The following is a 17963-nucleotide window of genomic DNA, read 5'->3' as shown; positions in this document are numbered from 1 at the left end:
GAAGTTTTGAACTCTTCCAAGTCATTCATGAAGACTGAAATCAACTTCTTCCAAACTTCTGTTAATGTTGATATTTTGACTTCCTCCCATGAATCATGAATATTCTTAATGGCATTTAGAATGGTGAATCCTTTCCAGAAGGATTTCGATTTACTTTGTCCAGATCCATCCAAGGGATCGCTATGTATGGCAGCTATAGCCTTATGAAATGTATTTCTTAAATAGTAATACTTGAAAGTTGAAATTACTCCTGATCCTTGGGCTGCAGAATGGATGTTATGTTAACAGGCATGAAAACAACATTAATCTCCTACACCTCCGTTAGAGTTCTTGGGTGACTGTGCATTGCCAATGAGCAGTAATATTTTGAAAGGAAATCTTTTTTTCTGAACAGTAATTCTCAACAGTGGGGTTAAAATATTCAGTAGACCATGTTATAAACAGATGTGCTGTCATGAAGGCTTTGTTGTTCCACTTACAGAGCACAGGCAAAGTCTATTTAACCAATTTAAAAAATTTTTCTTTTTCTTCATCAAAAACATACTGTTTGAATAACTCTTAAGGGCCCTAGGACTCTCAGAACGGTAAATGAGCATTGGCTTCAACTTCAAGTCGCCAGCTCCATTAGCCCCTAACAGGAGAGTCAGAATGTCCTTTGAAGAAAGGTATTTACTTCTCTCTCTAGCTAGGAAAGTCCTAGATGGCACCTTCTTCCAGTAGAAAGGTGTTTCATTTACACTAAAACCTGTTGTTTAGTGTAGCCACCTTCATTTATCATCTTAGCTAAATATTCTGGATAACTTGCTGCAGCTTCTACATCAGTACTTGCTGCTGTTTCGCCTTGCACTTTTATGTTAAAGAGATGGCTTCTTTCCATAAACCTCACAAACCAACCTGTGTTAGCTTCAAACTTTTCTTCTGCAGCTTTCTCACCTCTCTCAGCCTTCACAGAATTGAAGAGAATTAATTAAGGCTTTGCTCTGGATCAGGCTGTAGCTTACTGGAATGTTGTGGTTGGTTCGATCTTCTATCCAGACCACGATAAACTTTCTATCAGCAATAACACTATTTCACTCTTTTATCATTTGTGTATTCACGGGCATAGCACTTTTCATTTCTTTTAAGAACTTTTCCTTTGTAGTCACAACTTGGCTAACTGTTTGGCTCTAGAGGCTAAGTTTGGCTACCTCAGCTTTTGACATACCTTTCTCACTAAGCTTAATCATTTCTAGCTTTTGATTTAAAGTGAAATGTGCTACTCTTCCTTTCACTTGAACACGTAGAGGCCACTGAAGGGTTATTAATTGGCTAATTTCAATATTGTTGTGTCAGGGAATAGAGAGGCCCACGAAGAGAAACAGATGGAGGAACGGCTGGTTGGTGCAGCAGTCAGAACACATACAACATTTATCCAGATTAAGTTTGCCATCTTATATGGGTGTAGTTCGTGGTGCATCAAAACCAATTACAATAGTAATATCAAAGATCACTGATCATAAATCACCATAACACATATAATAATAAAGGAAAAGTTTGAAATATTGTGAGAATTACAAAAATGTGACAAGAAACACACAAAGTGAGCACATGCTGTTGGAAAAATTGTACCAACAGACATAACGCAGGGTTTCCACAAACCTTCAATTTGCAAAAAACGCAATATCTGCAAAACACAATAAAACCAGGTATGACTGTAATCAGTAAATAAAAATTTTAAAAAATAAAATAAAATAGGTTGGTTGGTTTCCTCTGGAGACACAGTGTTATGGGTAGAACCTGAGAGGAAAGAATATATGAGATGGTATATAAGAGACTGCTTCAGATGGAGGGAAAGAGATAAAAGAGGTAAAAGGTACTTATGTTTTCCACCCCCATTCCCAAAAGAGGGAAGGAAGTAAAACATTTTGTCCTAAGACAGAAGCCAAATCCAGTAAATATAGGCTGCACTTTCAGTTGGTGTTGCTAAATGTTATATCCTTCAGGAATCTGAACGTGGCAGATAATTCAAAAGATTATACATAGTAAATACATTATACATGGTCAATTTGGTTTAGTTATGCGTGTATATACTACCTTCAAAATTCCACAAAGGTGAACCTATAGTATAGAGTTATATTTAGATAGTCCAATTGCATAAAATATAAACAACCATTATCTACTAATCCTAGGCAAGTCTAAGGCAAATATATTAGGAGGAAATCAGCAAAGCACTATAAGACTTGGGTTCTAACTTGGAAACTCTTTGGGTTTCAGTTTCCTCATCTTTAATTGAGGTACAGTCCAGCTCTAAAATTCTACCATTTATTTCCCCCTCTCCTTTTCCTTGATATAGATATATCATAAAAGTACACCCACTAAGCACTGGTCTAAAAGAACTAATTCTCTTCAAAACTTAAACAAAAATGAATTAAACCTATGATGTTACTCAACTGTGGGTATTTCCTTTAGCTATCATGCTAAAGTTTGCTCATGCAATCATTCTACTTTTAACATTTACTAAGCATCTTTGTGCCACATAATGGAACTAAGATGAAGAACACACAACCCTAATCTACAGGGAATTTACAGCTGTTACAAGGACAAAACACAAGTTTATTACCATATGGAATAATAGCGACTATTATTAAATATCATAATAAGTATGATAATAATAGCACAAAGGGATCACCCAACTCAGTGCATGCGTACTGGGTTAGGAGTGGGGAATTTCAAGAAGAGGTAACACTAAAATAGGGTCTTGAGAATGACTATGAGACAAGTAAATATGGATGGGGTAGGAGTATGGGGAGGATAACCATGTGCACAGGTATGCACACATGCCCATACAAGAAAGCAGGCCACGTTGAAGGGATAGCAAAAAACTGAAGCACAGTGGGGTAGAAAAAATGAGGCTAAAGAAAGTAGGAAGGGCTGGCTGGTTTGCTCAGTTGTCTAGTCTGTGATATTATTACCAAGGTCCAGGATTTAATCCTATACTAGCCAGGAAAAAAAAAAAAAAAATAGTAGGAAGGCATCACATCATGAAGTACCTTGTCACTGTACAGTTTGATCTTCATAGTGACAAAAACCACTTTAAGGCTTTTGAAAAAGTAGTGACATAATGTGAGCAGTTTAGAAAGGTGCCCTTGGTGAAACTCTGGAAGATAGACTTGACAAGGAGACCACTTAAAGTATAATGATCATATTGTGAGGAGGGGATCGAAGAGTAAACATGAGCAAGGAGGCTGGACTGACACCCAAGCTTCTGGTTCCAGCAGTAAATAAGCAAAAATGCTTTGGAAATAATTTAAAGAAGCAATTAGCATTTATCTGTTGTATTTATCTTCTAATAGTAGTAACTAAACAATACATCAAATTTCTTAAAAATTCTCATTACTTCATTAGATAATGTTTACAAAAGAAATAAGTTTTTAAAAGTTTTGTTTTGACATTGTGTGACATTTGACTATCAAGCACCACGTTCTAACAATACATTTAGAGTTTGTAAATAAACTAATACAGGGAGCTGTGTTTACAATGACCTATGTGACCTGGGTATCTTACACACACACACACACACACACACACACACACACACACAGACACACACACACACACACACACACACACACACTTTTTTTCCCTTTTCTTTTCCCTCCGGACACACCCCCCCCCCCCACACACACCCACACACACACACCCACACACACACTTTTTTTTCCCTTTTCTTTTCCCTCCGGAATTGTTAGGGTAGATAATGTAACATACTCACCTGCAATCTAGAGAGCTGGCATAAATGATTTCTAAGGGTCTCAGATTCTAAAAATGAGTTGCTGAGTATACTGACCTACTTCTGTCCCTAAAGGGTTCTAAATTGTTGCAACTTCCATAACCAGTAGAGGGCTGCAACAACTCACAGAAAATGGTTAAACAGCTTTACTTGCATCTCTGGCACTGAAGCTGAAAAAGTTGCCAACGCTGAAAGTAGAAATTTAGTAGCCACTATATTCACTTCACTGTGAATAGTGGAAAAAGCCTAAATATTCTAAAAGGGGTCAGGAGTAAACCCCCAAATCCTGAAAACTAGATCACCTCCTTTCCTTTCTTCTTTTTAAAAACAAAATGGTAACCTGTTTGAAGGCCAAGTAAAATCTCAGTAACTGATGTTTGGGGGTGGGTGGGAGGGTGTCAAAATCAGTTAGCAATTCACCACTTCCTTTCAGACCACTGTTCCATACTACTGCTACCAGAGTAATCTTCATAAAACGATTGTTAGGTTACTCTCACATCAATTCTGTTCTATATACAGTACAGTGCTGAAGTCTAACTCCTTTCACCAAATCTCAAGGCAGAACTCTACCTCATGTACATAATCTTACTTTCACCTCCTCTAGTCAGACTACTCTTACTGCTACACACAATGTGCAAGAGAGTTAAGATGGAAAAAGTCAGGCTTTATTGAATAGGTCACAACTGAGGTGAACTCTGAAGAAAGAAAAAGATTTGCACAGGTCTAGAAAAGGTGAAAAGCCACTGTTGGGAAAGTTTGTGCTAAGAGAAGAGATAGGAATTCACATGGGGGACTAAGGAAATAGATCAAGGGAAGATATATAAGGAGCTTCAACTGAATTTGTAATGTTTAATACTTAAACTCAATATGCTATTTTCTGTCCCTTTTTAATTATCTAAAATATTTCAAAACAAAAATGTTTTTGGTATTTTAATTGTGCTATCTCACACCTCCTGCAAAGACAAGCTTATTGCAGCCCGTCTTTGCAACATATCATAGCTATTACGAATAAGCCTGGTGCCCTTCTAAGAACTACTCACTGATTAATCCCAAATAGCACCCTATCTCACTTTTACTGTTTTCTTTAAAAATGACAGGCACATACTTTAGCCTTAAATGAAAGGGAAGGACTTTTAATTATTTAGAGAATGGGTTTAGTTTTAACAGTGGTACATAAAAGAGACTGTGATAAAAGGTCACTAAAAAAAAATCCAGAATAGTTTATAATAATCACTATTTCTACAAGAAAGCCTGTGAACCTGAAAAAAATCTTCACCTCTACCCAAACTCTTCATGCAGTTATGGGGAGCTGAAATCAGTACTCTACAAGAAAGCAATGTTAAAGGAAATAATTTCTGATTTGCACACCACACTATTCTCACCCTGATCCAACAATATCATGGGTTATACACTGCTTCAATTACAGCCTAAACTGTCACGCTGATGATTTCATACCAGGGTTGAATTGTTTAGGCCTTGTTTTAGTCTTGATCTGCTACCTCAGTTTTTCTATCTCCTATTCATTCTGCAACATAAACCTACCTCCTATGCTATGTATAAGAATTCAGGACACCTGTATATGCCAGGGCCTTCACAGGAAAACACACTCTAAACTGGTTTAATAGTGTGTGTCATTGGTAGCTGTTCTGGCCAAAGCAATTTAGAATTATAAACTGTTTCCCTGCCAAAGCATGCTGATGAAAATGATAAGCAGAAATATGGCAATGAGAGATCAGAGCAGAGTAAATTCACTGTATTCTAATAGCTAAGAAAGTAACGTGTAAAGGTTGGTTCTTTGAAAACTCCACATCAGTGGGAAAGAATAAGTGCATACTGTATTTGTTTTTTGGTTTTTTTTAAATAAAACATTTCCTGATATATGACCACACAAATGTTCTTGAACTGGAAAAAAATGGCAAATCTCACTGATGGTACAAACAGTTTTCTCTATGGAAGAAAATATACTATAAAAAACGTCTAAAAAAAGAAATTTGGGACTAGTTAAGAACGTTAAGAGTTCTTTATCAAAAACTGAACTTAAATTTTCAAGTCAGTGATTCTTAGCCTTTTTTTGGAGAGACTTATTTCAGAGCCTAAAACCCACAGGTCCATTTTCACCCAAAAAGTCTGCAATACAACTTCAAAATATTGTCTTAATTATCTCTTCCCGCTAGATTTTTAACTCCACACAGAGGAGGTGCTCTTTAGGTAAGTGCTTAGCATTGACACCTAAAACCTTAAAACCTAAGAACCTTTCCAATGATCTCCTTACCTCCTATTTGAATTCCATACAACTTCTAGAATTATTTGCTAAGAAAATTTGTATTATATCATTTCCCATCTTGGAAAATCATCTATATTAAGCCCCTCATCCTAGTAATCATGGCCCAGTGGCTACCCCACCTTTTCTCTTCAAATCTCAATTCATCCTCTGTGCCAGTCAGACCATTCTCTTGTTACTGGCATTGAGGTGATTCTCATTTGTGATTCTCACTTATTTGATAAATATATGCTGATCATTTACATTGTTATGGAATAGACTAAGACAGACATGACCCATGTCCTTGCATGTTCCTTTCCTACACCAACTGGAAAAGCAATGTGGATGATTAAAGAATAATACTGTCCTATTTCATATGTCTGTATTTTGTTCCCTGAGTGTGAACTCATAAAAAGATATGGACTATAATATTGCCTCCACTTATATTTTCCCAAATGCCTGCCTCAACAATGCTAAATTCAGTGCTGTGCAAAGAGACATTCCCTTAAAAATTAACTATGTACTGCATAAAACTTTATCATATCCATAATACTTGTTCACTGTGAAAACCGGAAAATTCAGAAATGAAAAGATAAAAATTCCAGTTACTTTTAAATTGAGTAAGCCATCACATTTTCTGACTGGATCTTTCAAAACTTTCACTCCTTATAAACAATCCATAATTGCAATACAAAATACATATTTTTCCCTTAAAGGTTTTAAATTTGCCCATTACTTTATCCTTTTCCTCTTAATATCATCTTTGAAGATGTAATTTTAAAAGGAAGCAAAACAGTCACTATCACTTCCTAGATATATGTGACTTTAAATGATTTAACTTGAACTCATCTGCAAAATGAGAATAGTATAAACTTAACAAGGTCACTGTAAGGAGTGAATGAAAATTTATGTGGAGAACCTATTATCAACTATTGAGTATTTGTAATTATGCCTCTACCAGTCAATTAGCATTTCATAATGAATATGACTGAAGTGTGAGATTCCATGTTTCCCCCCATGCTCAAAAGATTCTCACTGTTTTCTGCTACCTCCTCCCCAACATCTGAGTATAAAAAAGCTATGGGCAGGGGAAATTCTTGAATAGAATAATAAAAGAGTTTAAAGAGTTATTACCCCAATAAGGAAGTAATTTGGAGAGAGCCAGTTTCTTTGGGGGCTTGTGAAGGGGTGGGCAGTGGTGCTGTAAAATAAAAGTTATGATTCAAAAGCTAAGTGATATATTAGGAAAAATATTTGCAACACATATAGAAGATTAATAATCTCTAATATATAAAGATTATGCATAAGGAAGTTGGAGAATTGTTAACCTTTTTATTATATAGTTTTTAAATGTAATAATAGCATATATTAATTCTGTAACGTAAAATCCTAACAAAAATGTTAAAGTATTATTTGTATAAATTCTTAATTGCTACTTCTAGTTTTGAGTAAGAAGGAACAAAGAGAGAAAAATGACCAAAAAATATGAAGTGTCAATTCACAGAAGAGAAAATGCAAACGACTATTTCCCCATGTATTGGCTAATGATCCAAATTCCTGTACTCGAGCCAAATACCTTCATACAGCAATTAAAGACAAAAGCCTTAAAATGTAAAGTAAAAGTGGTAATATAATTTAAATTTAATAACTCAGATATAAGTATATAGAAGTATATAAATATCTATATAAGTGTAAATTTACTTTCACCGAGTATGTGCAAAGCAAGAAAGCACTAATGCCTGAAGGAGAAGAAAGAGCCATGAAGGGGGAAAAGGACAAAAAAGGAAGAATGAGAAGCCAATTTGCTGTCAACCATTCTGTTTACTTTCAATAACAGGAAAACAAACAGAAACTCGGTAGAGTTATTTTTTGCCCTGTTCACTGCAACTTAAAAAGAACACTCTTCTTCAATCCTGAGATGTTTTTACAAATCCTAGAAAACAGGAATAAAGTTGAAAAAGCACTACTGATCACCTCAACTACAAATATATGAATGAATTGGGTTGATCTTAAGAAAAAAATTCTCAAAGTAATAGACTTACATGTATATAACACTTATAAATTTCAAGTTAGTTCTTGAGTACTAACATGGAGTTGGAGATATTCCTGTGACAACTTTTTCAAGAGGTTTCTTAACCAAGTACGTAAGATACCTACTCTCATCACATACTGAAACAACATATATTGAAATATCTAACAGTACCTAGTTTACAGAGCTCAATAAAAATTCTTTTCTTTGATCACCAGGTAACTTCCAAATAGTGAGAATTAAAGTCTGATAACTTATTTTAACTCAGAGATCGCAAGACTTTCGTATAGAACACTGAAATGCAAACCAAGGCTTTTTTCCTAGTTACAATATTCTTGGGCAAATTATGACAGAAAACATTCTGTGAAATTTTAACTTTCTTACCTAATTGTCTTTAACATCATTAACCATCACCATTAATTAGGAAAACTGTCCTAAGAATGTTCTTAATATTTACTTCTACCCTACTTGTTTATTTCAGAAGAGGTATAACAGAATAGAAAGCAAGCTGTATATGATACAGATTTGGTGAGAGAAAAAATAATAGAACACGTCTTTCTTTCCTCTTCTTTTAGATTTGCTAATGCTTCTCTTCCATAAGTGAATTTCAAAGGAGTCTAGTATTACCACAGATAATTTTAACCTGGATTCAATCCATGGCTCAATATCATCAGATTAGCTTACAATTCTTGTTTAGCCTATCTCACAGAGTTTATATTCAAGAGAAATCAGATATAAAAAGTGCTTTATTGACTACAAAGCACTATAACTTTAAGGTACTATTTTTCTTTTATCTTGAGTAAATATAGTTATTTCCGGGCAGAAGAGAGAGCCATAGTTTTTGTTCTCGATGAGAAGTCAGAATGCCGACCAAACTCCTAAGTAGGTGGAAGAACAATCTGAAATCTGAGAAGCTATAAAGCTCTCTAATAACTCTTTCAAGCAATAAGATAGTTAAAAAATGTATTTATCACTAATATTTGTGATATTTCCCTGAATTATGGCCTAAATACAAACTGATGACCAGAAAAACAAACTTATTTTACATATTTCAAAACAATTTTAGGAAAACAAATAAATGTTAAGGAACTGGCCAAAGATGACACATTTTTTAATTTTTAGAATTTTTAAAACCCAAAGAAAAAGAAATGACTTCCACCCCGTGACTTGCAGTTTCATAATTTACCTCCTCTACTTACCTCAATTTGGAAGCATTTCTGTGTTTAAACCTAATTTTCCAAGGACTTAAGTTTGAATTTAAATTTCTTAGAATTTTGAGAGTCTTACTAATCAGAAAACCTAGTCTTGGATGCTATTTTCTAACCTGGAGAAACTCAAATTTCCTACTTGCTAGAGCTATTCCTTTATAAAAGTCTTAAATAAGTGTGGCAAGTTATCTTTTTTATTCAGTCATTGATTAGAGTAAAAGGGTACTTCAAAAATTTCACAGAAAAACAGAATTAGAAGATAAGATGAATCTTTCCATGAACTTTGTGAAGTACCCTCATATGTCTCTTTAGAACAATGACATTCAAGGTGGAGTTTACTGGGATAGCCTCTTGTAATGTTAACTGTGGTCCTTTTGTAGCTGGTGAGAATAATTTGATTCTGACAACTAATATAAAAAAAATAACAACACAGCAACAAGTATGTCATAAAAAGGCTTGCTGGTCTATCATCTATGATTTCAGAAGGTATTTCTTTTTCTTTTTTTGACTACATAGAAGGTGGAATAGCTGGCCCCCAAACATTTTTCATGAAGTCTGAAATTTAAGAAACACTGCCTTAAAATCATTCAAAACCAGATATACACTCTTAGAGGCAGAACACAGAGAAATGGCTAAAAAAGGGGACAGTGGAAACTTATTCAGCTGTGTGAATATCTATACATCGCATAACTGTTCACAGGCTCAGTTTTCTCTGCCATTTGTTAGAATAATAATAGTATCTGCTTAAACGGGTTGTTATATTATCTGAAATATTTCACATAAAACTTTGAGCACAGAGACTCACATGTTCTCAGCAAATGTTATCTATGATCATCATTACCTTCATTTTCAAGGTTATATATAATCTGGTAATCTATGTAATACAATGTTGATACATTGTAGTACTAGAAGAAAAGATTTTAAACATAAGAGCAAAAGCAAACAAAAACTGTTTTAACATTTCTATATATTCTAGATCTAACAGATGACCTTAACATGAACTATTCAAAGCTGAGTTTATAAAGGAAATTATCTCTTGCTATTGCCATATCTGGAAACTAGCCAAAGACAAGTTAACATTGCTACTAAGATCCTTTCACTACTACTTTTAAAAAGCCACTGTCTGTTAAAGAACAGATTATGCACGCATGAGTGTACACAAGGATGTTTTCAAATGCTATATGAAGAAACTTCATACTCTCCAGGGGAAGTCAGACTCTTAACAACTGCAATATTTAAAATCTTCATAAGCGGCTTTACTAAGATTAGAACTAAATGGGGATCAGAAAATGTATCTATAAGGAGTCCTAATCTGTAAAATAGCAAGTGCTAAAAACAAAGCTAGGGCTAAGCAAAAACCTAGGGATCTAAACACTTTGTTACACTCTATGAACTGTGTTTTCTTTAAAAATAATATCACCACTTTTTATAGCATTTTCATTTGTTCCATCCAACAACCCTGAAAATTATGTAGGAAAATTATTTTTGCAGATTTAAAAAGGCAAGGTTCTCAAAGTTCATATGATTTGTCAAAAACCACTGCTAGGAAGTGACAAATCAAGAATTTGAACCCAGGCTTTCTCACTTATATTTCAATGTTCTTTCCACTACTCCACAAAGCTACTTCTAAAGAAAGAGGCAAATTAGCATCTTCACAGAAAGAAACCTCTCCAAACCACAGACTTTTAACTAGCTGCAGACTAGCTGTACGCCATACACCTTACTAGGCCTTTATTTTCTCATCTGTAAATGAGGGAAACGAGAAAAATGGAGGTCCCTTCCAGTTCTAAGGATAAATCTCCATTCTTGTACCCTTTTCAGGGCACAGGCATTCTGCAAATACATGTTGTTAGCAACAAATTCCAAGTCAGAAAGTAGTGTCAACAGCTCTCAAGCAACCTACTGTAATTATTAAATTCTTCATGCCTATCTGATAAATGTTACTTCAATATCAAATTTACATTCAGAAGTCATGTAAACCTCTTATGGACTACGATGGAAATGACTAATCTCACAAACCATTCTCTTTTTAGAGTGAAGTAATGCCTTAAAACACAAGAATGACTTAAAAATTTTTAACTACTGGTCAACCAATACCAAGAATTTAAATAATATTCAATATTCTTCCTGTTTTTAGAATAAAAATCTCTTTCCCAAAGAAGTATTTTCCAAATATCTCAACTATCATTTCTCCAATCTACGTCAGAGTAGCAGTCACATTTTCCAACAACTTCTATAAGGAGAAAAGTAACATCGGCATCTCGATAAAAACATCTTTCTTTTAAATTTATTCCACTGGTTAGAGACTCCTCTCCAAATAAAATGCAAGCTTTTTTCCTTGGATATTAAAGAACCAATACCAGAGACTGAACAACATACTTTCAGCTACCAAGTTCTTTCCTCATCTGAATACTTTTGGTTCTCTTTACTCCTCCTCAAATATTCTTCATGGACTACACGCCTAGAGATTTCCACTCTCCCAGCTTGCTTAGTTCATAAAACGATTCTAACAACTACTAATTCTTAACAACTACTATGTAAACTTTAAGACCATAAAGGCATCCTACTTTTTGCTCTAATTTTCCTTCTATGAATATTCTTAACACTCTGGTTTTCCTTCATTTTAACACCTTGCCTATCTCTAAAATGGAACACACATACTCTATTGAATAGTTAAGCTTGACCTTAGTCAAGCTGTCTGCAGAGCTTTAGAAATTTAGTTTTTGTTCTCAACTATAAAAAATCCTTAAGTAATAAAACCTTTATCCCCTTGTTTATAATCGCTGAGGGAAACATTTCAAATCTTATGTTTTTGCTTTTAACCCAAATTAAAGACTTTTCTTAACAAGACTAGTTAATATAACGACTTCATTTTATACAGTCGACACTATCTCATCTTGCTTTTAAGCCACTTGGCACCAATACAGCATATGTTCTGCCAGTTCTGAGCTAATCTCCAGGAAAGCCTTTGTATAATGATCGAAGAAACTGAAACACATCCGTGCCGAAGATTTTTAACGGCCTACTTGAGCGTATGTTTTTAACAAAGTTAATTTATTCTAAAATACCTACTTCGTATGTTAACCTGCCTTTATAATTTACATACATCATTTAACAATAAGAAAGTAATACAACTGAGAATGCAGGTCCAACTTGAGCATTAGGGATAACCCCAAAGCGTTACAGATCACTGGATCTGCAACACGTTTCACCTGAGATCGCAGTCTCGCCGCGGATGTCAAGTGGAAATTACGATCCCGGTGGCTACACTGCTTTAAACATTTCCTACGGTTTCAACTAGTGCAAGATTAACTTCCCATCCTAAACAGTTTCTTACTGTTGTTATTGAAACAGCTATCAGCTGGGCTTCGGTAACCTCTTTGTACAGCCGTTCATTCCACGCTTTGGGATCCTCAAGGATGCGTCATCCCACATTACTCCCCAAAATGAGACCTAAAAACCTGACGTGCTACAAGGGTCTCTGAACATCATTCGAAGGGGCACTAAAAAGACGATGACAAAGACTGAGTGCCCAATGCGGCAGCGACAGATTACTCCGGCATTTAGGGCAGAACTGCGGCGTAGCCGCTCTCCTTTCCCCCGAGACTAGAGCAGCAATTTCCCCTCCTCGCTTCCATCTGCCTCTTCCAGGAGCCCGGGGACCTCCGACGCTCGCGGCCCCGGTGGTCGGCGGCGGCCGCGCGCAGCGGGCCGGGCCGGGCGCGCCCTCGCCCCCGCCGGTCCTGCCGCGGCACGCCGGCGGCGCCCTCTCGGGCCGCGCACACTCGCACGCACACGCTCCTCCGGCCCCGCCATGTTCCGGGAGCGGCGGCCAGGGGCGCCGGCGCCCCTTCCTACGCCCCGCCCGCCCGCGCCCCCGCCCAGCTGGCGGCTCCCACCTGCGCCGTGGCTCCTCCGGACGCCGGGAGGGGCGGGGGCGGCGGCAGCGGGCGGGGCCCCGGCGGGAACGGCAGACCCGCGCCGAGGGCCACTAACGGCCTGTCACTGTCAGGACGGTGGCCACTCGGCCCGGCCAGGGGGCGCGCGGCGGGCCTGGGCGGGTCCCTACCTTGCTCTGGAGAGGGTGGACAGGAGCAGCTCGGAACTGAGGGTCTCCTCCCAGGCGCCGGGAACAGGCTCGAAACCGCGCCCCTCCTTCCTCCTGGGCTGTCGCCACGCCCCCCTCGCCCGCACGGACCGGAGGCTCGGTCGGCGCGGGACGGTTTACCGCCTGAACGAGTGCTTCGGCGTGGCCGTTGCTGTCGCTGTCTTAGTCGCCGCTGCAACCGCCACTAACGCCGCCGAGGCCGGGCTTGAAAACATCTCGGTCTCGGTCCGTCTCTCACCACGGCCTCCCCGCTCCCAGGACAGCGCCTCCCGGCGATTGGCTACGGCGCAGGCACGTGACCTCCGCGGACACGTGACTCCCGCGGGCACGGGACGGGCGGCGTGACCGCCCCGCCCCCCCGGCGTCCGCCGCTCCTGCGGCTCTGAGGAGGAACATCTCGAGCCACGGGGCGGGGGAGGTGGCATGTACCAAGTGGGAGGCGGCGGGGGGGTGGTTTGGTCCGGCACTCCACCCAACCCGGGTGTCACGGCCTCCCCTCCGTCGTCACCGGCCTGAGAAGGGAGGAGGCGGCAAAGGCTAGGATAGGAGACAGCGCAGGCGCCGCTGACGCTCCCGGGAAGGCGGGATCGGCGGTCGCTTTTTGCAGCGACCATGGCAGTAGCTGTGCCTGGAAACTTCTGGAAATGGCGGCGGCGAAGAAGAGGCTCCACGTAGGGTATTCACATGTTATTTATTTATTTATTTAGACCGGTAAGGGGATCGCAACCCTTGGCACGGTATGGTCCGCACCACGCTCAGCCAGAGAGCGCACCGGCCATCCCTATATAGGATCCGAACCCGCGGCCTCGGTGCTACCAGCGCAGCACTCACCCTAGCGAGCCACCGGGCGGGCCCCACATGTTATTTTTAAGGAGGGGTGGGTGGAAGAGCTTGTGAGTTCGGGCCAGCGTAAAACCATGCTGCGACCTCGGCTTGAGGCCAAGAAGAGGTTTGTGAGCCTCTGAACTCGCGGCTGCCGGTCGGCCAGCTCCTCGGTCAAGAGGCGGCTTGTGGGCGCGCCTACGCCTGCACTCAAGACTCCCGTTCCGGCGCCTGGTGGGGCACCAGTTCCCATCCCGAAAGCGCAGTAGTGTGCACCTGCCGCGGGGACCGCAGGATGTATGGTACAGCCCCTCCCAGTAACACCTTTCACCGACCTTCCTAAAGAGAAATTTCAGTGCATTTTTCTACATGTGGTAATTGAGGGTTTCAGAGGCAAGTGCTCACTTACTGAGGAAAAGTGCCTAAGGAAAATTTACCGTCTCAGCGTAGCTGCAGCGTGTACTCCGGTTTCCTTCTGGACGCTTTTTAGTTACATAAAGGTTAATCTGCAACAATTTGTACATACTCTAATTTAACTACCCAAGGAGTTACATACTCAGCAGAAAATCATTTCCCTGAACTGGCCTCTAAACTCCTATAGCATATTTGTGACTTAATGAATGCAGTCACAAACTTATGTAAGACTGTCCTTCATGTCACTAGTAAACTGAAAGTTCAGATATGATCACAGCAGATGACATTCACACTTGACAAGGAAAGCCAAGTCCCAACAAATTACTATATAAAGCATAAACTAGCATTAAAGATCAGAATTTTTTCCTTTCCTAAGTTCCTGATTTCACCCACCTACAAAACACTAGGTTCAATGTGAATAGTAAGACACCACCTTAGGGCTAGAGCTGAAATAGTGTTACATTTAATTTGGATATTTATGGAATGAAATAAAGAAAAAAATAGTTGCCTATGAGAAGAAGGTCAAGAGGGCTCTAGGGTGGAAGGAAGGTATTTTCATTGTGTTACCTTTTTATGTCACTTGAAAGATTACTGTGATATTTACCTTCTCTCAAGTAAAAAAAAACCCCACTTTTTAAATGACATAATAAAAAAAATTATGTTTACAGGCATCATAATTACTAGTGACTAAAGTCTCTCAAGAGGAAGACCAAAGAGCGACTTTGAAAAGTCCTGAAGTGATTTGATTAAATCATTAAATTTATTATCCATGCATTAAAGGTGGCTATTACTTTTTTTTCCTATTTGCAAAACTAATGTGCTATATAGCTAGTTTCTTGAACTGGATGTAATGCATAAAAGGTTTTATCCTTTCTTCTAAGTTGTAACATCCATAAAACTAAAGAGTATATTTTGCATATCCACTGATCTTTCCAACTCATGAATATACAGTATTTCCAATTTCTTTGTTATTTTTTGAATAGCCAGACATAATGTTTTGTACCTTTCTTTCTTAAGATGGATAATGCTTCTAGAGACAACTACCTTATCCTCCTTCTACCTCCAGTGTGCTTGAGGTGTCACCTACCAGTTGACAGTTGTTTGCTGTAAACATAAAAATGTTTAAAGGGAGTACTGGCATAAATAAAGTTTATAGAAGGATCACGTTAATTTAAAATTTGGCTGTGGCTAAAGATGGAAAAGCAAAACATAGTTGAAATTGCATAGAATTTTTACTTCGCAATAACCTGGTAAAAGTGACCTGGCAGTTGAAAATCGGTGATGTTGGGGCCGGCCCGTGGCTCACTCTGGAGAGTGCAGTTCTGATAACACCAAGGCCATGGGTTTGGATCCTATATAGGGATGGCCGGTTAGCTCACTGGCTGAGTGTGGTGCTGACACCACCAAGCCAAGGGTTGATCCCCTTATCGGTAATCTTTTTTAAAAAAAGAAAAAAAAGAAAATGGGTGATGTTGGAGGGAGTAACTGTTAACTAGATTATGTAATAATGTCCTCATAGTTAGCCATAGATAGCAAAAGACTTTAAAATGGTGCTTCATCGTTTTGACATGACACTTAGCAGTTGCCAGTTGCTAGGTTACCGCCAAGATGTACACAGAGTTGAACAAACAAATATAAAAAGTTTACATAGATAGGAGGTTCATATTTTATTTCTCTGTGACATGTTTACAGTTGAATGTAAATTAAAGGCCTGCTTGCACACCAAAGCCAGGTCCTTTGGGTGGTTCTGTCAATGAGGTAAGACCTCCAGCTGGCTCACAAGAGAAGCGTCCACTCCTGAAAATAAAAAGAAGTAATAGTAAAGTGACTGATAATGATTAACATTTACAAATTTTTACTTATATTATAACTGTTACCTCACAACAGCCCAGTTAAGTAACTATTTTCCCCCCCAAAACTAGCATGGATTATTTAATTCAGACATTTCAACTGCAAAATTTTCCTAAAGTTAAATATGAAAAAACTCACCATAAATATGAAAAACATAAAAACAGCACTAATAATAGGTCCCACTTATTGAGTAGTGTACATACATTAGTTCATTTAATCTTTACAATAATGCCACAAGACAAGTGATACTGGCTTTATTTTACAGATACAGAAACCAAGGAGATTCAGCATCTGCCCAAGGATCAAAGAACTATTGCAAAAATAACCCAATCCCAGAGGACATTTTTTAAAAACCATGTTTTAATAAACTTGAGCACTACATTTTTTTTATACTTGAATTTTACTTAATTGTGATCCATTGTCACAGTGAATAGAAAGAATATACATACTTGAACACTGTATTTGGATATAAACAGAAACTGGATTTTTTTGAGAAATCTGAAGACGTAGAAGGGTGTCCCTTAGAAGCAGTGAAGTGGAAATCTATTTCTATTGATCGTTTTTAAGGCTATATTAGTAGTAGCAATTTTTCAAGAAAAGGTTCCAGACAGGGTGGCCACCACCACCACAAAGAATAGAAAATAAGAACAGGTACTTATGGAGGAATCCATGAAAAGAAGCTGTGCAGAGGAAGAAGAACCTATCTGTCTTTTCTCACCCCCACACATACTTTCTCAGGTAATTGCTCACCTCTGTCCTGTCTGACCTCTCTTGCTACAGTCCAACTCAGCACCTACTCCATATCATTTCACCACCTTCCCCACCCCCCAACCCCATTCCTTGGCTTTTGCTAATTACCTTGTTCCTGCCACAGATTTAAGCTGAAGAACTTGTTCAATTTATATCTTTCAATCCTCTCTGGCTTTGCCCTTCACATTTTGTCATCAATCCTATGTTTTTTTTGAGCTCTAGGAAATCATTTTTTGTTCAGGGGACAGGAAAATGACATCACATAATCACTTATAAGATCTTTCAAGCTATCACAGTACACAATACAAGTAACTAATGTAATGAATAATGCTCACAAAATCAGAAATGTCAATATATTTGCACTATAGGTCTTTTTGTTCACGATAAAAACCAGATCAAAAGTAGTCTCTGTGTACTATCTACCAGAACCTGAAACTAATGTCACAGGGTAAGCAACAAAATGACAGATATAAGAAAAAAAGTTATTTGGTTTTGTAAATTTTTTGTATAGTAGTCCCCCCTTATCTGCAGTTTTGCTTTCCATGGTTTCAGTTACCCGTAGTCAGCTGTAGTAAAAAAATATTAAATGGAAACTTCCAGAAATAAGTAATTCATAAGTTTTAAATTTTGCACCATTCTGAGTAATGTGATGAAATCTTGAGCCATCCCGCATGGGATTTGAATCATCCCTTTGTCCAGCCTATCTACACTGTATGGGGGTACTTTAAAAAGTTCATGGAAAAATAGAATTA

The 17963-nt window shown here is 38.4% G+C and overlaps 2 protein-coding genes across 6 annotated transcripts in view; both read right to left on the bottom strand.

The window, feature by feature from the left end:
• The window catches only part of ANKRD12 (ankyrin repeat domain 12), a 134254-nt gene extending 120621 nt beyond the window's left edge, over positions 1-13633 (bottom strand). For all 5 annotated transcript variants that reach the window (XM_063076866.1, XM_063076867.1, XM_063076868.1 and 2 more), the window contains exon 1: positions 13336-13633. The gene's annotated coding sequence lies outside the window, so the exon portion shown is untranslated. The remainder of the gene's footprint in view (positions 1-13335) is intronic.
• A 2619-nt stretch (positions 13634-16252) lies between these two features.
• NDUFV2 (NADH:ubiquinone oxidoreductase core subunit V2) overlaps positions 16253-17963 on the bottom strand; it is a 31291-nt gene continuing 29580 nt past the window's right edge. The window contains exon 8 of the mRNA XM_063077084.1: positions 16253-16407. Coding sequence (XP_062933154.1) covers positions 16314-16407 — 94 coding nt within the window. The 3' untranslated portion in view covers positions 16253-16313. The remainder of the gene's footprint in view (positions 16408-17963) is intronic.

This window comes from Cynocephalus volans, chromosome 13 (genome assembly GCF_027409185.1).
Source record: "Cynocephalus volans isolate mCynVol1 chromosome 13, mCynVol1.pri, whole genome shotgun sequence".
Classification (NCBI taxonomy): domain Eukaryota; kingdom Metazoa; phylum Chordata; class Mammalia; order Dermoptera; family Cynocephalidae; genus Cynocephalus; species Cynocephalus volans.
Note: the sequence above shows the minus strand (reverse complement) of the source record. Positions and strands in the feature narration are given on the sequence as shown.